The sequence below is a fragment of the Cyrtonyx montezumae genome, unplaced genomic scaffold (assembly GCF_038088225.1).
Source record: "Cyrtonyx montezumae isolate F1298 unplaced genomic scaffold, pur_monq_1.0 scaffold_11, whole genome shotgun sequence".
NCBI lineage: Eukaryota > Metazoa > Chordata > Aves > Galliformes > Odontophoridae > Cyrtonyx > Cyrtonyx montezumae.
Window position 1 is genome coordinate 8,405,657 of NW_027071837.1, and position 21,454 is coordinate 8,427,110.

At 33.1% G+C, this 21,454-nt stretch overlaps 1 protein-coding gene across 1 annotated transcript in view; it reads right to left on the reverse strand.

Annotated features, from left to right (window-relative positions):
• The window catches only part of LOC136044276 (connector enhancer of kinase suppressor of ras 2-like), a 160,524-nt gene that overhangs the window by 31,029 nt on the left and 108,041 nt on the right, over positions 1-21,454 (reverse strand). Inside the window, 5 exon segments of the mRNA XM_065729510.1 lie at positions 3,715-3,749; positions 14,756-15,011; positions 17,169-17,253; positions 20,542-20,747; positions 21,284-21,417. Of these exon segments, the coding sequence (XP_065585582.1) occupies positions 3,715-3,749; positions 14,756-15,011; positions 17,169-17,253; positions 20,542-20,747; positions 21,284-21,417 (716 nt within the window).

The window sequence follows — 21,454 nt, forward strand, 5'->3', positions numbered from 1 at the left end:
CAGCAAACACAGGACCAGGCTAAATCTATCTCCAGACTCAGTATTACATGCATACTGACTCAGTATTCAATGGTCAGTATGATGAACACAGAGCTAAAGTAGAAAGGCTAAGAACAAGCTAAGAAAGAATGGGAATGTCTGTGGCACAGGTGGTAGCAAAACAGAGAATTTAAAAGACTTGAATAAGTGTGGTGACTTCCAACTCACATCTTAAAAGATATGCAAATGAAATCACAATCAATTGCTAAGGTTTCTAATGAGGATTTCAAAGGAAGAACAGTACTATATGATTAGAAAATAGTGATAATGAATTCGAGTAGTAAAATCAGATGTCTGAGGGATAGCAGAAGTGCTATATTCTAGTTATGGATTTGATAAAAGCTGCAAGAATCTGAGTGTACCATTATACCCGTGAGGTATTTTTCTTGAAAGCTGAGAATTGTCACCTGTCAAACACTGTGGAACTACAACAGAATAGAGGTATACTACTGCATTTTTACTGTCAGAGCAGTTATAGCCTTTTAAGAACATCATTAAGAACTAAAGTTCTTAAACTTAGAAACTAAGTTAAAGTTAAAACTAACTTAAACTAAGAAAGTTCTAAATGTAAGCAACATGCAAAGGTCTCTTCAACTTCCATGTCTCACTTTCCAAATTGCTTCTAGTACATCCTGGCTGTGGCTCAGGATTAAAATCAGCAAAAATAACTTCAGAAAAACAAAAGGTCTTTTAATATTCTTTTTTTTTCCTTTCTTTTTCTTTAAGTTTATTCTTTTTTCCTTGTGGTATTATGTGGCACACAATATTTTTATCTGAAAAATATATATTTTAAAAATTGCATCTATTCCTTTCAGTAACCACAAACATGTCCTTATACCATTCATAACTCCTCAGAGATGTGACACAATTCAGAAAAAGAATTGCTTTTCTGTTTAAAATGTCATTCTGACAATGTTTCAAAATTCTCATCTTCAACACTGAGCAGTTATACTGCCTAGGGGGCCTGATTTCTGCCTTAATGCATCTATCACTGATGTATTATTTATTCTAAAGTACCAAGCAAATTCTTTTAAAATAGATTAGTTAAATTCCTTGCCACTGTAATTGCACAGATTTCAAAAGCAGTGTATAAGGAAATACATTCGTGCAGAAAAGTATTGTTCTTTATGTGACATGTCCTTATCGCAGGTTCAGAAGAACACTTATGAAGTAACCTTGATCTACTTATGTGATCACGGAAACCTGTCTTTGACATGCAGGAATTCATGATTTCCAGTTAAGTTATTAGAATCTTCATAGCATATGTAATGTATTCCTGCTATAATAAGTAAATGCTCACTGAAAATCACTGAGTATTTTGCAGTGAGATTTGAAATATCTTCTCAGTTCTACGCAGGCTCAGCTACTGGTTCAAAATGATACTACGTCAGGCATGAGCCAGCTGTCCCAGATGCATTTGTACAGTTCTGGACTACTGCAGTACAGGAGCATCTGATTTGTACATAGAAGCTGACAAAACAATATCAAGACTAAAACTTGTCTCTTCTTATCTCTCCAGAATTAACTACAATTAAAAAAAAAATTCCAAAGTATGCTGAGCATGTGTGAATGATATGATCCTTTTTTTGCCTTCTCTCTACCTTGCAGGCCTGCACGGTTAGAAGGTTAGCATGATTTTCAAAACCCATGGACTATGTAATGACGTCTCTTTGAGCAACGTGGTCTTTTGTGCAACCTGATCTAGTGGGAGGTGTTTCTTCATACAGCAGGGGGGTTGGAACTAGATGATCTTAAAGGTCCCTTCCAACTTAAAGCATTCCACAATTCTATATCATGGCTATGCTGTAGATGCACATCTAGAATCTATAGATATCAAGGCTTCCTATTACTTTTATTTGTTTTTCTTATATTAAAATTAAGATCAAAGAGCACATAGACATTTGTTTTGAAGAACATCTGAAGAAGCAACTACCAGTTAGATATATTATTATTATTATCACCACCTTCTCAGCCTTGAATCAATAACAAACACTTGTAATGTACAAATGTCTCCTGTTTCTTCTGCTTAAGCCTAAACAAACTTACTAGATATGTTTTACATACCACTTATCTTAAGGGTTTTTGTAAACAAGATATTCACAGTAACATTCCAAAGTCTCATATTTCTCACACTTCTGTTTTTGGTGTTTGGCTAGTTTGTGGCTTTGACTAATGCTTTTGGTAACTATTCCCTGCAGTATCCTGTGTATTCTACTACATGTAAGAAGCATCTTTTTGGCTCTATGTTTCTTCTTTTTTTTAGACAAAGTGATGTGATCATATCACAGAACCAACACAAGCAACTGTACAGTCAAGGCTTTTTCATTCTAATATGAGAAACTCTTCACATGGCCCCTCAAAACTTTACTATGTGGACTAAAAATCTGGCAGATCCCATCTCAGCTGATTTTTAGCTGAAAAATCTTAATTAAACTGTTCAAACCCTTAAATAAGTTGATTAGTAGCAAGAAGGTATCATTCTGCCATTTTAAAATATTTTTCAAAGTTTTGAGAGATTTGAATCTTAAATCAAAAAAACAGTCACATTTTGGACCTGAAATTTAAAATGCATGGGAGAAGGATTAGAAAGAATTAGAATCACTCTATAAGAGAACATCCTTTTTCTGGGCCCACAATAGATTTCCAAGAGCTTGTTAAACAAAATGTTCATGGAAAAAAAGGCAGAAGTCTAGTCTATGTCCTGTCTACCAAGAATGCTCTGACGTACTGAGCACGTGCAATCCGTTCAGAGTAATTAGGCATGCTGACAGTCCTGAAACAATTGCCACCAGGTGACGTGTACAGTGAGAACAACTACCCTTGTTGTACCTCAAGATACTAGCTGTAATGTAGTGAATGTACATTGAAGACGATTGCAAATTTTAAATACTTGGAGGAAGCAATAGAATTAATAATTTTGTATTCAGTGCATGGCTTTCCTTCATTAACAAGTTTAGGTCATATACAGGATGAACAGATTTAAGAAAAAATAATTATCTGGATGTACACGCTGAAACAAATCTTAGTTACACCATTCCATGGTACTCATAAGTTACTGAAAATTTATTTTTTTAATATGACATGTTTGATGATGTACCAAATACTTTAGTTTCATCAAATAGAACATGAAGGAAATGAAGACAGAAATCACTATTTTATTCATTAGAATCAGTTCATTAAATTCAAATGTAAGAGATAAAGCAGTCCTCATTCTTAGAATTTATCAAATGTAAGATAATTTTAAACAGTAACCTTTGTGCATAGTGAATTATATGTTAATTGGAGAATTCTGCTTGTTCTTTTCAAAAATTATGCTAGACACATTTGGGTTTTCATCCTCAGAGTCATTCTGGAAAAAAAGAATTGAAGGTCTTTTTTTTTTAAATACTGAGAGGAGATTTCTCATACTTTGCACTGGCACCATTTTTTCCACCTCATAATTCTTAACAATTTTGCCTCTGAAGTGTTTAAATAAAGAAAATTCAACCTATGTAATTTATCTTCATATTTGAAGTTAACAGGTGAAACATTTGCTAACATATATTAATGCCTTTCTCACTAAGACTTGAAAATTTATTCCTCAAGTATTGCAACTGAATTTCTCCCAGTTAGTAAGTACATGTAATTCATGGATAAATAATATCTATTTAAAAACAAAATAACAGAAGAAATTACCTTTCAGTATCTCCACTGACTGTGTCCCCTGCTCTCTGAAGAAGAAAAACAAATAGCATTAAGCAACACTGAAGAGTATACACTTCCTTGGTGCACTTAACGTCACGATAACTGCAGTAGAAGATGAAACAGAAGTAAACCACAGTACTCATTCTGTAACTCAAAGAAAAAAGAAATGGAAGAGATTAATTTCCAAGTAGATTTATTCCACAATGAAGAACATGTTTAAAGCTGCTTACATCTTCTTCACTTGCAAATAACTTCAGCTGCTGGCATACTGTAATCAAACTTCTTTTAAGTAAAACAAGAAGCTAAAAATGTCAGCAGGTCAATGTGTGCAAAAATGTTAAAATTTGAATGGGAATATGTCTAGAATATGTTGCATGTAAAGAAAAAATACTGCAATATAGACTTTCAGAAAAAAACTGAAGAGGATTTTAAGAACAATGAGAAACCTGTCATCAAATCTTTAACACCATGCTTACACAGATTTACATAACTTGATTTACTAAACTAAAGTTATTTAACTCGAGTTTGGAGATGAACTCTTTTAGGAGCAAATGATTCAGAATTAAAAATAAAATATTCAAACTCTTTATTATTTTAAACCAAGCCTTCTGATAGAGAAGTTTTCCCTTAGCTAAAAAGCAGCTTCTCATCTTGAAATACAGAAATTGCCACTTGAAAAATTTTTTACTTTAAATCCTTTCCAAATAACCAAATGGAAAACACATTCTTTTTTTGGAAGTATAATGCCTGGGGTTTAACATCACTACTTTTGGTATACTGTAAAATATTTAATCTCATATGACCTCAGTAAACAGTTACAGAACTTAGCTGTATAGTTCACATAACTAAAGTCAGGAAGTCTGCCTGTTCTATTTTTAAGTCTGCTGGTTCTGTATTTAACTCCATAGAATCAAAAAAATATATACTAACTCACATGGATTTAAAAGAAAGTTGTGAAATGTTCAGGAAACAAGTATTAATTTTGCCACTTCCTTCAGCCCAGATATCATCAAATCATTTATCATATTTTACCATTACCATTTCTACTATGACTAGCAGATGGTTTGCCACTGGAAATGGACAGAAAACTTTAAATTACTTAATTATTTTGCTAATAACTAATTAAAGTTCGAGAGGTAATTATGATGTTGCAGTATTTTTAACCTCTCAGGAGTCTTGTTTGTCACCTGCTTATATCTAATGAAATTAAAATTGTTACCTAACATGAAATAACAAGAACCTTTTACCCAGGGCAGGACCTATAGTCTTTATCTAGAGTGCAACAGTCCCTGTCTTAATTGTCATGGAATTCTAGTACCCAGTTATCTACGATGCCCCTCAAGCTCACTCCTCTCTGTTCTAACACACTGTATTTGTAGTTATTAATAAATATTTTACAACAGACTTTAAGTTTGCATCCCTACAGTATATAGGAAAATGTTTTATAGGTGCTTCTGGTTTACAAAGTTAACCATGAATTATGAACAATATGAAAGACCATTTAAATAAGGTAGCTGATGAAGAGTACTGAAATGGCGTCCTCGCAATTAAAAGGAGGGAGATTTCCCACATACATAGGCAATGACAGGAGCTCTGTATTGAGTCACTGAGTACAGAAAGTGGTAACAGGCTTTCTTCTTTAAACTGAGTGATATAAATGACTTAATCCTCCTTAGAGTATACCTGAAGTATAAAGTGTAAAGAACCTACAGAAATGAAAATATTTCATCTGGAAACATTCATCAGATTTTCTTGAATCAGACTGAGAAATGACAGCATAAAGCTATAGCAAAATATCTGTTTGAAGAGCTTTGGTAAAATCCTGCATAATAAATGTCAGATTTTTGCTGCTGTTAATGCACCATTAAATATGAATGAACTGATCTGATCATCCCTGAAAATAGTGTGGACAGCCTACTAAAACACATTGTGCAGCCAGCCAAGTATAAGAAATTTGACAGCAGCACTACTCATGCTACTTTTACCACAAAAAAAATTTTATTCATAGTAAAAGACTCATAGGCTTAATTCTCATATCCTTCTGCCTTAAAGTGTTAGTAATTTTTGCTACTAAAAATACCGAAGTAATATAGTCAGTTAAATTGTTTTCCATTCCAAATTTTTCTTTTCTAAGTCTAATCTGAAATTAAAGTTTTTTCAGATCACGATCTATTTCTTTTCTCTGGAAATAAGATTCATTCCAGAGCTGGTCCAGCTCTGTAGTTTTCCCTCTAAAACAACGCACAGAGAGCACCTATATAATGGGTGATTAGCTTGGATCAGTGTTCAAGACTCCTTTTGACCAAACAGATTCAATTAGTGTAACTGTAAGCAAGAATTTCATTTTGTAAACTTGCATAAATTAGACTGAAATAGAAACAAGAGTTAAGTATGCTTCTGTTAATAAAACATGTTTTTCTAGAAGTCTTATTTTCTTTGCCACTAATTTTTGTGAATGTTGAATAATAAAATCTAAGTAACTAAAGGATAGTCTGTCATAGGGAACGTTTACAATGGCTCTGAGGAAGTGGGAAAAGGAAAAGATGAGTAAAATTTGTAACTACTCATCCATCATGCAAACTTTTACTGCTTAATAGCTCTCTGCAATGGAGCAAAGAAAATAACTATAGACAGAGGGAACAAACAATTGATAGGAGACCGCAAAGGATATTTCTCTTAAATATATTGCATCACTACCAATTTACAACTTATTTCTGACTGCCTAAGATTTTCTCACAAATTTATTTATTTTAAAAAAATCTTTGCACCTAACCAATTCATTAATGACACACTTACTATTGCCACTTTAGTTGGGATTATTCCATATTTATATATATACACACGTGGATAACATTATATCTGACTAAATTTTTGTCCCCAAAAAGCTGTCATTGGAGTGTAATCTCACTGCTAACTTGAAACGTCAACCTTATAAAAGAATTTCTGATTGCATATATGTAAAGCCAACAAAACTCACAGTGGCATTTTTATAAAATGTATATATAGATACAATTAGTTCCTTGCGTAACTCAATTGCACACACAGATATTTACAATGACATATATGATAGACTTCATCAGTGTTGTATTGTGAGCAGTTGGTTCTTAAATTATGTTCCTGTTATGTGGAAAACTAACTGCCTTATCCTAGTTCTCAAATTAAACTTCAGTTCCTCTTACTGAAATGCCATGTTCATTCCTAGTAGACACGTGGAAGACTCATGAACGACAAGTCTCGCCACGCTGCCACATACTATAAAGCACAAATTCTGTGAAATTCAGGTCACGGGCACCTATCGGCCTTCTTTCAAGTCAGCTTTGCATTCATGTAGCTCTAAGAATTTTCAGTGGATCTACTTCAGATTTACATAAGTAGAAAGAGAAGAAGAACAAGTCTCTACTTTCAGTAACTCAACAACTATTCACCTGAAATTTCTATAAATCATCCAAATAATCACAGGAAAAAAATCTGCAGATAATATAAAAATGTTTAAAAGTCATTGTTTACTTGATTATCTGTGGAGAATACTAGAATATCTGGTAGTAAGACTAGGATAGCTTGATAATGAAAGTTACTAATTGCAATGATTAAATGAAATATATTCCATATAGGTACATCATATATTCAGACACAAAATAAAAGGTTTTCCTTTACCTTTTTAATAAATACTGTCCTTCCACTCCTTTTATACTCAGATATTTAATGCTCTCCAAAATTGTTTCTTCATCTGCTTCCTGAACTCAAATATTCATTATCTTAAGCATTTCTTTACAGTATGTTTGTTCAAAAGTGAAACTGTAGCCGTGCTGCCAGGGGCTTTATTTATCTCTCTAGCTCAGTGAGCTGATGCTTAAGTCACTGAAGATGTAACGTTTGCAAAATTATTATGCTTTGCAAAAAATGAAAGCTGCCTTTGAGGTTTTCCTTCCACTTCTGTTGAGGGGTGAGATAATAGAGACAGGAAATAATCTTGTGCAAGATACACGCATGTGCAACTCAAAGAACTCAATTTTTAAGCTGAAAAAAATGTGACAGATGAAAAAATAACTAAGGATAGAAAGGAAAATATCCACTCAGAAATTCTAACTATGTTCTGCTTTATGGATATTATGCCAGTATAACAAGCAACAGATAGTAGCAAAATTTTTGCACATTTTTGAAAAAAAAAATATCTAAAAGAGAAGATACCCCAGGTCATAGATGAGATTTTAAAAGTGCTCTAGGAGGGCATCTAAAAGAAGGCTTCCCTTTGGCTAAGAATGTATCATGTAATAAATAAAAAAATAATACACAAAAGGCCAAAGAAAAGCAACTGATAAACTGTATTTTGTATTGACTGAAGTCTCTTTCTCCTCATCAATCCACCCTTTTAAGAGAAATATAAAGGAGGTTAAACCTGAACATCAAAAGATGTAGACAACAAAGAAACAAAAAAGCCAAAATAAAAGTTCAAAGACTAAGAATAAATACAGCATTCTAAAGAAATTGAGGTGCTTTTATAGAAGGAACTGTTTACTAGCAATGCTTTTTACTAGGAATCTAAATTTTACACAAGGCGTACAGCAACTGACACTCATTTGAAATAAATGCTAAAGTTTAGAGAACAGAATTTTATTTTATTACAGAAAAATTGCAAGATAGAATTTTAGGCTATTATTATTGAAGTTGGTGTAAAAGATCACAGATGTGAAAAATGTACAGCAGTTCCTTCTGGAAAATCAATGTAAAAATACAGCTGGAAACGCAATCACATGAAATCATGCTGCTAGATATTGAATGTATTTTTGAACTGTAAGTTTCTAATGTCAAGAAACACAAATATTTTCTCACTGAGGAATTAAAAAAAAATGACATGCAGACAAATATTCAGCAGTGATTTTCCTGCACATGATTTTATGGGAAAGGTAAAAGAAGTGGAAGAAGGAGAGTGGCCCAGGTTGGAAATATGTAGTGCAGCTTCAAGAAATTACACAGGACAGGGAAAAAGATTCAGTTCTTTTCCCCTCCTTTTCCTCTAGGTACAGGCTATCCAGTATCCTGCCCTACAAAGGACTGATCTTTATTTCTACCGTGTCAACAATGCTGCCTCTTGACTCACAAAACTTCTTGTTCATTCTCTCACCTGGAAACCTGCTAAGGAGGTGAAAAGGGAAAGTATGGGGACCAAAGCTCCCAGTGTGCAGAGAGGAAGACTCAGAGGAATGTCTTCAGATTAATACAATAGTATGCAGGAAGACAGCTCTTTTGGTTATTAACAACAGGAGATATCTCTATCACAAGGAAGATGAGTTCACACATTTGCATTTTGTGCATTCTTCTGGATGAAGAATATTCCAGATATGGTAGAAATAACATCAGTTTCAAATTAATCAACAAGTGCTGAACCAGATCAATCCAAATGGCTGTTAATGTACCCTTAAAGTACATCAACAAAATCAGAAATACTTCTTCAAACTTCAGAAAATTAATAAAAATAAATTCATGTGCTAGAATAACATAATACAGTATATCTTATCTCTACTGTGACTTCTGGAGGTAGAGGACTCTGGATTGCTTTACACATTGCAGTTTATGTACAAGAACACATCTTGTATTCTTGCAATCTTTTTCTGACTGTGGTAGTTCATTTGAACATTATGGAATAACAATCTGTGCTAATACAGCAAAATTATTTATGAAAACATACTGTATGTTTGCATAAATATAGCCTCGTATATTAGGATGCTTTCACCGTATCTTAGATTTTGGATAGTATTAATAAAAAGGGTAAACTCTTCCTAATAAGTACAGAGGGGAAGGCAGCAAAGACTAGATACAGAGAAAGTCTATCCCTATATAAAACAAAGGTAAAAATGTTGGAAATGATGAGCTGCAGAACACCATCAAGGTTTGACATTGTGAAAAGCAGCAGATGTGCAGTGAACAACAGGAATAGAAATGGAAAGATACAGTTAATTGCCTTTTCTATTTTGAGTTGTGTTTATTGATTATGAAGAAAGGTAGTTTACAGAATTATGTTTGAAGAGATCTGCAAATATATTATTGGATATTAGTATTTTAAGGTAGGTCTTAACAGCACCAGGTAAATACTTGTCAGTTCAAGCTTCCATGTATACTGTTAAGATAGAGATACAGTATAAATGCACAGCAATCTTATCATGTCATCAGCTTGGAAATACAGAACCTAGAAGAATTCACGTTAGCTTCCCCAGTCTTCTAGGTTCCTCATAATTGTCCTAATAGTGATTTCTCAACATACCAAGAAAGTAGGGAATGTTTTCCACCTTTCAGATGCTTAAAAAGAAAAGATAGAAGTTACCTGTGAAGAAACTCATTGTCTGACAGTTAACAGGCTTTTTTCCTTCATGCAACAACAGAAAGCAAGAAATAAAATATAAGCACTTTTCCTACAAAATTGGCAGTAAAAGATTCCCTCAGTCACATGAACTTGAATACATATGATTCTCCCAGATTACCTCGATTATTATATTTATCATAGTAGTACTCAGACTGCTTATCATCCGGAATAACATCTGGAACATCTGGCACATCCCAGCATGCATACATTACAGAAAAAGAGGATATGCATTGTTTCTGCATACATTTTAGTTCTCAGCATGTACCACTAAATTTTAATGTCTTTTGTGGAGCTGCCTTCTGCAGTTCCAAGAACAGTCAGATAGCATTTACATTATTCAGTGCTGAAAAAAAGGCATAAACTACCATCTTTGTGCCATCAGCAGCAGGAAATTAAGTAGCAAGTTTAGCAATCATTCTGAAACAGTGACTAATCCTACACTACTATAATGCTTCAAATTATCTTTAAAATGGTTCTACTGCTGTAATATTCCCAGTGACTACCCCAGAGCAGCCATTATTTGGTTTACTAGGTAGAGAAAGCTGTATTGAAAGAATGTATCTTAAGATTTGTTAAAAATCATTTTTATGCTAAATTTTAATTCACAAAAATTAAGTGATTCGATAGTTTGTAATCCAATTTCTTAACAGATACTATGAAACAAAATTCCCAGCTACTTTGTAGACAATAGTCCAGAACATCTAACATCAAATAATACAGATGAGCACTCATAAGCTTACGTGAGAATTTAGTGTAGTAGCCAAAGGATTAAATTTCAGCGCGTCAGATGGAACTGCAAATCCGAGGCATTAAAACCATGAAGTTGGACAATATGTCAATTTTCAGCTTGAGTCTGGACTAAGAAGTCCATTACTTCTTGTAGACAAGAGCTGGTTCCCATTGTTCAGAATGAAACAGTAGCAGAAAATGTACAGTTTGCTAGAGACTTTAAAAATCCTGAGTAGCAAACTTTAAAGACAGATGATGTTCTCTATTCAAAACTTTTTGCCTTCTACTTTATAGTGGAAAAAAAGATGAAATGAAAAATTTATCCTGTATATTTTTTTCTACCGGGCCAGAGTCCTACTTGCTAAATTAATTTTCTTCAGAATGAAACCTGTTAATACAATAAAAAAGAAGTCAAATTTCACTTCTGTTCTTATAAGTGCAGAGTGTATTACAATGGTATATTTCAGCAATGCTATTATGCATATAATTTTGTGATATTTACATATGTCTTACTACTTATGTTCAAACTGGTAAAAATGTCCCTACAGAAGAGGATTAGTAAAAACATGAAGTTCTGTTCTAAGAAGTGACTGATCATTAATTATAACAGTGCTGTTAATTGTAGTTCACTCTACATCAGATTCTGCACTGTGCATCACAGAACTGCCTATCAACCAAGTCAGTAATGAAATGTGCAGTGTTTCCTAGCAGTGATATTCTACTCCATTGTGGCTTTGTGTATCATTTTATTTGCTGGGCACCCTGTCAGTATTACACTACCTGTATATCTATTTTATGTACTAATTCTGAATCTTTGCTTCAACTAATGAAATCTGTCTAAATGTTTAATTTTAGGTTCTAAATCCACATTACTTCCAAAACATTAATCAAATTCTGCAACTGTGCAATTATCAATCTTGTAAAACTTCTTTCATCTATGTCTGGCAGTCTTAGCTCTTTTTTCTTTTAAATGTATGTGTATTTGTGTAAGTATGCTTAAAGAATAAAGCAATGCCTACTTGATACTGTGTATCTCAAGTTTCTCCTTTCATCAGGCTGTATTTGTTTGCTCACAAGACAATCATCTTTACTAAGGGAAGGTGATGGAGATCTAATCTTTCATTATTATCTCAGTTTTCCAAAGCATTTGTCTAGATTAAAATTCTGCTCTCTTTCCTGAAATTCTGGTTATATATTAAACATAGAGGAATTCACAGAAATTTGATTACAACAGTTCTGTAGTTTTGACTTTCATCAGAAAACAAACAGCTTTTGTCTTCTGCTTCCCAACCTCCAAGAAGAAGCAAAACACAGACAAGATATTAATTGGAAAGCTAAGATGACATCAAAGAAATAAAATAAATGATTATAAAAAAAATAAAAATAAAGAAAAAATTAGCAACAGCCGTTTAAAAGTAATTTGACAAAGTAGAACTTCGAAAGAACTCCTTTTAAGTCTTACTGATTGTAAATTCTCAATTGAATACAATCTCAATGTATAATTGAATAAGTATACTGAAATACTAATATATATATATATTATATATTATATATATATATATATATAAAGGAGATGAGATGATCTACCTAAGCCCTATATTTCTATCTAGAATCAGAAATTCCAGAATTCTTTCAGCATTCAGAGTGGAAAGACTTTCATAAAAATGATCATACACTGGCAAGAACCCAGAAAACCCACGTCAGCAACTCTTGCATATTTGTTGACTCAATTCCTCTTGTATATTTATAAAGCAGTTGACTGAATGCTTGAGATATTTTGATTCCTTTGACTCTGTCCTAAAGAACTGCAAAGTTATGATTCAAACATTTGAAAGACTTCAAATGATAGAAGAATTTACACCACTGTGTGTGTGAAAGACTGCCTTCCAGGTGTCCTCTTCTGCAGTCACCATACATTATAATAGACTTTAAGTGACTGATACTGAACTGCCTCTTGGGGCAGACCATCCACTGCATGTAATGTTCTGTGCTCCAGTGACAATGCCTTATTTTTAATTCAGTTTCCACTACTACATTCAGACTCTTTATAGTTGACATATCATGTTCTTATTTTTTCATACTTCTCTTATCCTGGAATATCATATCAATAGTCTAGCATCTTTGTTTAAAAATTATACATTTCTTTTAATAAAGAATTGAAAGCCACAGCACAAGATCCTAGTCACCCTGATCTACAAAAAATGGTCAATAATAATAATTCATAACTACATATAATATTATTGCTGATTTTGAAAATGAATTAATACTTCTGTGATGTGCTTTTTTTTTGGCAGAGTGATTTGAAAATTGCTGTTCAGAACACAACATTTATATGACTGTATTAGAAAGAGGGAGAATAAGTGAGAATATGTGGTATATAAGGTCTAAACAGAAATGCATTGAGGTTGCTTTAGTGATGATAAATGGTGTGACAACAGGCCTGCCTCTGGGAGCTTAACCAGCAACTATCATTATTTAAAACTCAGCCAGCACTTTACCCCACATAACCCATTTTCCTTTCTTCAGAAGACAGGTGAGTTGAGAGACAAACCAAAAACTCAGGATAACCAGTTGAAACAGATAATATTCTATAGAGAAACATTTGCAGTTATGACTTCTGTTTGTTTGTTTTTGTTTCATTTGTACAGATTTGAATACTGATTTTCTCACTCATAACAAACTAGATTATGATAGTTTTTTCTCTCAATTTGAAATCCATTTTCTTTGATTCCGTGATTCCAATAATCTGTGTAAGAGTTTATGGATGTAAGAAATAACTGCCACTGAACAGTCATATATTTTGGTTTATAAACTCCTTGACTTCCTCCAATTGGGGAAATTCCATGTTTTTCAAAAATGCTAAGTTCCATTTGCATAGGAAAAGGAAACTTATTTTCCTCAAGACAAAAGGAAAACGTCTGATCTTCAGACTATCAAATGCTGGCAGCTTGCAGGAAATAGAGATGAATGGCAGGCTATGTTTCAATTTATCCCCTTAGGCAAACCTTACTCAGCTCTCAGACTTGATGAAAATACAATAATTTCCCAAGATTTTGCTTAGGGAGATAAACACCAGCCGAGACTCCAAATGCAAAAGAGTATCAAAATTCCTCACTGACTGTGGGGAGGAAATCTGCTTTTTTTTAGTAAAATTGCATTGAATACATTAACGTTTGAGCCCCAGATTCTTTGAAGATACTACTCTGGTCAAAATAATGGAGTTTTCTGCTTCCAAATGTCAAGATCATGAATTAAGGCAAGATGCACATACAAAGTATGAACAATGAAAACTGATCTCTGAAAGGCTATTCCTTATTTCTGATCACCTAAACAACACTGAAATTCTGTACTAGCTGAAAGTTGTGGGAACTTTATCACTGTAGTTATGAGAACTGGCTGTTCATCTGGGAGATACAATTATTCCAGATTTATTGCTTTCAGGCTAGTGATAATCCACAGTTTACACTCCAAAATATTTTCTTTATTATTAGAATGAACTATTAGATAGAAATTCACTTGACTGGACTGTGGCCATGGTATCACAATATAAATAAACACTAACTCCACAAAGCTTAAATCTGTTTTTAGAAGACATACTAAGTTAGATATATGGTAAAAGTAAGTAATCTATAATTATTATCAGAGCACAAAACTTACGAATCATTGGAAAAAAAAAAAAGGTCAAATGCACGACTTTATTAAAGCATCTCATACCCAGTAGTGCTTGCCATGCATTTTTCCATCTGCATAGACTATTCTTATGTGAAAGCCATCTTGATATGGCTATTAGAAAAATTCTTGGACCATAAAATACAATATTAATATGTAAAGTAAAAGAATATGCCTTTATATGTAATCCTTAAAGGAAAACATTTTAATGTTTTTCCATGAGATAAATAAAAATTATAAATACAAATTAAATAGCATTTTTTGTTATGTACTTACATGGTAAAGTGGAACGGTATTGTTTTCTGCTAGTGAGAAATTCAGGATATCTTGCTGTCCAGGTTCAAGCCTAACGTTAACAGTAGATGTCAACACAGATGGACTAATAGGGTAGTTTGGACTGCTTGCATTTTTGCCTTTTTTTCTTGACCTACGACCTGTGTCCCTTTTGCTGTCTTTCTGTGTCAAAGGCTCTTCTTGGATAACCAGTATCTTATCATCACTCAGATATCGCAGAAGTGAATTCTCAGAGTCAGTGGTTGGATGGAAAAAGGTGAAAAAAAGTACAAGTGAGACAAAACAGAGAATCTGGATTTCATTTTACAATCAGAAATGGTAAGGGAAGTTACAAGCTAAATACAAAACCTTCTTTTATGACAAGTTTATTTTAATCTTATGTAGGTTTACAATAAATATTGTGCTATGATATTTCAAACATATAGCTTGCTTCAACTGAATGTTATTCGAAGTGTGTTTAAGCACAAGGGAAATACAACACAGATGATTTTTCAGTTTTTACATTTATACAAACTACTAGCTGCCAGGGAAAACCATCATTATTAAATGTATACTGTTCCACTAAACTACAAAACAATATAATAACATTTTAATACTTCACATTTTTTTCCCCCATTAAAAAAACCAACAATTAGAGATGAGACATGGAAAGAAATCTTTTAAAAATCTAATTTTCATTTTTTAACAAATCCTGGAATCTAAGATTTCAACCGTAAATCTGCAAAATAGACCAGTGGGTGCAGTAAATAACTCTCTCATCTCAGTGACAGATTTGCCAAACACTATATGTTCAGGATTGAGGAACTGTTTACAGGTGAGCCATTTAAATATAAATTTAATTAAAGAAAAATCACCTAAGTTTAGAAAGGACATTTGGACTGAATTAACACCTAACAAAGTTATCATTAAAATCTACAACAGTAGCACTTTATAAACACACTAAATGATTTACAGACAGGCTATTCTCCCATTAAGTTAGGGATAATTAAACAAATAACAAGTGGATTTGAGCTACAGTAGAGTCACACATGCCATCCTCTACTGTGTTAACAAATGATAGTACTTTTCATGGTTGGCAGTCTTTAAAACACATGTGAATGCTGGGAATGTTTTCCAGGGTATGTCATATGCATGTCATGTATCTTTCCATTTAGTCTATACACATACACACTTCTAATATTTATGCACCTAATTTCTGAGTCAACACTATTTTTAAAGAATTCTACATGCCATTTTGAATGAAAATTTTGATTTAAAATCAGAATTTGCTTACAATGATTTGAACTGACTGGCATCTATGATTATCCAGCCTAGGTTTAAATATCTCCTCTACTGGACAATCTCCACAAACCTTTTGCAATGTCTCACTGCATCCACTGCAGCGTTCTCAAATACATCCCGGTCATTTGGCCACAAAGCAGAACACAGCACCAATCTTATGGTAACATTAGATTAGATTAGACTGTACTAATCATTTCAGGTTTACTTTAAGAAAAAAAAAAGTTATGTTAACTAAATCTCATATTTTCTTAATATTATTGAAAGGGCCTATGCTTTCCATCTCCTATTGGTTTCTTGCTCCTATAAATAATACTGTCTTCTTTACCATAGTTTAAATTTAACTGAACTTTTTCAATGGACTCTATGTTCAGCTGTCAGCCAGAACAGCAACATCTTTATGCACAACTTCTTTAATCCAAGCAAACTTGACAGAGGAATCTTCATTAAAAATTGTTTTTAATCAATAAAACAAGTACCTAACTTAGTTTTTGAAGTTTCAAGTGTGAATTTCACAATATTCTTCAAAGTGTTCAAATGAAATCTGCTTCATAAATCAAATTATTATTTGAGCCATTCTAACAGATGACAGTTAACTTACAAGATAAACAAGCACCATTAGAAAATGTTAATATTTCAAGTTCTTTCTGATATCAATTTTACAGACCTAAAGTTTAGGACTGAAAACACAGGAATACTTACATTCTATGTAAAAAAGTTTGAGAGAATATATTTGTAGATGTATTTCTATAAATTATTTTAATAGGAAATGTACTTTCTTTTGTTCTATTTCAGAATGAAAAGGATAATCAAAATTAGATCAAAAGGGAACTCCTCAGATCCTAATTCTTATCACTTATTTTACAGAACCATACGGATGAAAAGCTGATTGGTATGGGCACATTTCTAAATCTTACAGACATTTTTTCCCCCCTTAGTATTTATCTGTGATTATGCTAAAAGTAAGACTCTTGCACTGATACAAAGTGTATCAGTATATTTTCTGTGGCAATCAAGAAAACTTGATTTAGTTTCTGTGATGATATCTTTACGATTATTAGGAAAAAAAAAAAAGAAACCTTGGGAACAGCAGAGGAAAAAAGAGAATAACTCACCACGGCTTCCCCTCTTGTACATGTTTTGTTCCTTTGACTCCCCTATCCAACTGTAGTCAGTAGGCATTGAAACAGGCCTTAAATCACCTGGAAACAAATCAAGGTGAGCCAATATAATTTTTGAAGATCAGAAATAGCAGGCTGTAGAATGAGTAATGCCTGCACATTAGTGGCATGACATAATCCTTCAGCAATCATTTTTATCAGCACCTATACATTATTTAAGGGCTAGAATTCAGAATCATTTAAACACCACAAATGCAAGGTTCTCCTCTTCATTATATGAAGGAAGGTACCATTGATTTTGGTGAAATTAATTGTAAACATGAAGTAGTTTCAAGTTCATTTCCAGAAAATCTGGGTAACTCATTAAATAGATCTTTTGGAATAAAAACATATTTTTTAAAGTGGATAATTTAGAATCATAGAATCACCAAGGTTGAAAAGACCTCTAAGATTGCTCAGTCCAACTGTCCACTATCACCAATATTTCCTCACTAAACCCCTCAGTACAATGTCTAAATGTTTCTTGAACACCTCCAGGGACAGTGATACCACATCCCTGGGCAGTCCTGACCACTGTATCAGAGAAGAAGCATTTTCTAATATCCAACTTGAATCTCCCCTGAAGCAACTTGAGGCCAATTCCTCTAGTCCTATCAATAGTGACACAGGAGAAGAGGCCAGCTCCCACCTCATCATAACTTCCCTTCAGGGAGCTGTAGAGAGCCTTAGTAAAGATAGAAAGATGATTACTACAGCTAAAACATGATATATTTATCAGTTAAATAGGAAAACCTATCTGGCCTGGAAAACCACGTGGTAAGTAGTAAGACCTCATAGTTTTAAAGAAGATTAATTTCAAATGCCTTAAAAGCAAAAGATGGAGTGTAGTTTGCTAATAACAACAACAAAGATTCAGACATTATAATTTTTAATTAAAGTGATTTTGTGGCTATGTGGTTGTGAGGCATTCATGTACATTATTCATTTGCCACTATGGTATCAGCAGAACACCAGTAGCAGACCATTAAAGTTGGAATACTACAAAAACTGATTATAAAGTGTAAGCACTTTGACCTTGTCTGAGTATATTAGTTTCAAAAAAAAGACAGAGACCTTTTAAATTACTGGTTAAGTTTTGCATGACTCACAAGACTAAGTGTGTCAGCTGACAAGTACAATAGGTTTCTTTAAAAGAAAAAAAAAGAACACAAAAGAAGTCCACAACACAAATATGAATGTGAATGCACATCAATTGAAATTAACAGAAAATCTTGGCAGCTTTCCTGTTCAAGACAAGAAAATTCCAAAACTCTGATGAGATTTGTAGCACATAAATCCCAGATGCCACAGCATGATCAACATTAAAGGTAGGATCTTAGGATGATAAACACACACAAATGAAGAAAAAAGTGATTTTGCACACTATTTTGATTGTAAGTTCTTTCCCAAATAAATGTAACCTATGAATTTGTTTTAAAATTGCAATTTGAATACTAATAAGACAACTGGAAAATTACTTTGTATAATAATAGAAATTGAAGAAAACAATACTGATTTATGATACCTTGATCTCTAACACAAACAGAAGAGATTTGATATGCATTGCTACGGAATCTCTAAATACAGGAACTCTAAGTATGTTAGAGTCAAGGTTAATATCAGATAATAAGCCTTGAAAAAAAATGCACTGCAACCATGAGAAATGCAAACTTAATTTTCACAAATGTTATGTAAAAAGGAGCTTGTTTGCCTCCATGGATTTTGCATATATTATCAGTATTGCGGGTCTCATTTGCACGAGTATTCTTCCATCAACCACCAGCTGCAACAGAAACTGATTTCTAATAATCACTTCAATTCTGGCAAATCCCTGGCAGGAATTTTTCAGCTGCAGTTTGTGTGAGTTCTAGCAATAATGAAAGCATCTGTTCAACCATGAAAGACTTCAAAAGTCTCATTTTTTCCTGTTTAGCCCATGGCTATTTGGTTTCAGCATCAGATGCATGCTTCATAGACCCACCAGAAATCTTGTCTTTCCACAGAGATATACAGTCACTTTGATGAATCAAATGCAAAACTTTAAGTTAAAAAGTAAAAACATACACTATAACAGAACAACGTTTGGTATAGCTGTTAATTATCAGATTAATTCAACCTGCAGTTTTAAGTAACTTTGATTTACCAATTGTTTTAAAAGCAACAAAAAATTAAATTCTTTAGATTTACAAAACAAATCCTTCCTAGACTTTAGAACAATGTCACAAAGTTAGAGAACATCAGACAGAACTCTCCATTGTAAAACCAGGAAATTTGCATACTATTACGATTAGGCACAGAGCCCAGTATTTTAAACTTGAAGTCATTATGTAGCACAATCCTATGAAAGCATGCCAAATTCATCCATCTGCTTCCAATTTTAATCACAGTTAATTTTTCTCTTTCATTCTAATTTTATTATAAAATGATGTCGCTTATCAGGGAGATAAATACAATGTTCCTGTATTTAAGATGGAGTACTACTCTTCATTGTTAACCTGGTCACAGCCCTCCCAAGCAGCAAGTAAATGGTTGTAGAACTTCCTAAAAATATTCTTTGTAGAACAAAAATCTGTTAAAATGTTATCAAAGATAAAAAAACAAACAAATTTTCTTCAACAAAATGAGAGAAGAAAAAAAATAGCAACAGAGTTGGTGAATGAAGTACTTAGTGATGGTATCGTAAATATTTGTCAGACGATGGAACCTAGCCTTAGGGAACTTGTGTTCAAAAGCAGTCAACATTGCTTTCTCTCAGACACAGAAATAATGTCATTTGCATCACCAAATTCAGTTGGTGATGCAAATATCAGTTTTTATAATAAATATTTTATCTTAAAATTCTGTAATTAGTAGTACTCTGCACAATAATAATGTACTTCCCCAAAACTGGAACACTAATGTATGCACTCTGATATTTCAGTTGCATCATTCTAGAATTCATCAAACACTACAAAAGTCATTTTTATAGATAAACTAAGAAAATTCTCATTTTCAACAATAATTTTTACACAGATATTCACATATGGAAGCATGTGTATGAATGCCTATAATTATACAGGTATACATACATGAATTCTAGTAACCCAGAGTTGACTGTTGTTATAAGAGTATCAGATATTTAATCACTCATTATAAAATGATATTGAAATATTTTTACAGTAATTAAGTTCATCATTATTTCTATTTAAGATAGTGTTGAATTTTGACTGACTTTCCATCTTGAAGATATTTCAAAGCCAAAAGAATGACAGATATTAAAAGCTGATGTGATGCTCATATCGCAGTTTGTATATCCAGTTAATTTGAAACTGTTAAAGAAATTAAGCCTACCATGAGTGGGTGTTTTTTCTCTTCTCCGCACCCCTGTAGCTCTGCTTCTCTCATAGTCAGAGCCAACAGGATGGCCTTCACCTTCAATTAATGTGTAGTATTTACCACTTTCGTGCTCAAGAAAATAACTCGGAGACTCAGAGCCTTTCATTCCAGACTTTCCAAACTTGCTGATATCATCACAAGACATTATGCCAATTTCATCCCTAAAAATAGTAAACCAGAAGATTATGGGAAAATAAACAATTAAAAAAAACAAACTAAAGCATACCATCTATCATAAGCTCTATAAAGGACAAATGAACGATAACTGAATTGCTGTATGTGAGAACTTCCATAAGAGTGATTCAATTCAACAAATGTAAATTTATAAAATCATTAGAGTCCATTTTAAATGCAAGATAAACACAGCTAACCAAGACGGTTTTTTTTGCATTTGAAAGTGAGCATAAGTAATTGTTGTAATATGAGATGACAACGATTTCCTTTGCAGAAAGAGTAAGTATGACTAAACAATGAAAGATTTCCATAAATGCTCTTCTGTTTTAGGTAAAGGAACCTGTATCCAGATAAATTGAAGCTAAAAGCGTCTCAAAAAAAATGATATGCTGCTTTAAGTATTTCCAGATCATAATTTCACTAAATATTTTTATGAGGGCTTTTTCCCACTTTTATTAATCTAGTGAAATTAAAGTGTAAAACTTTGTTTCTCAAGACCTCAGATTCATTAGGAGTTAAATACCTGGGGCCATAAAGTCCTGACATAGGAGAAAGAATGTAAACATCCTGGAGTGCTGAGTTTTCCATTTTGGAGGACATGCCCATTGTACTTGTTGGTGTTGTGGAACTGCTTGTTGGGCTGGTTGGAATTACAGGCTGCAACAAACAAAAACAAACAAAAAAAAACACAACA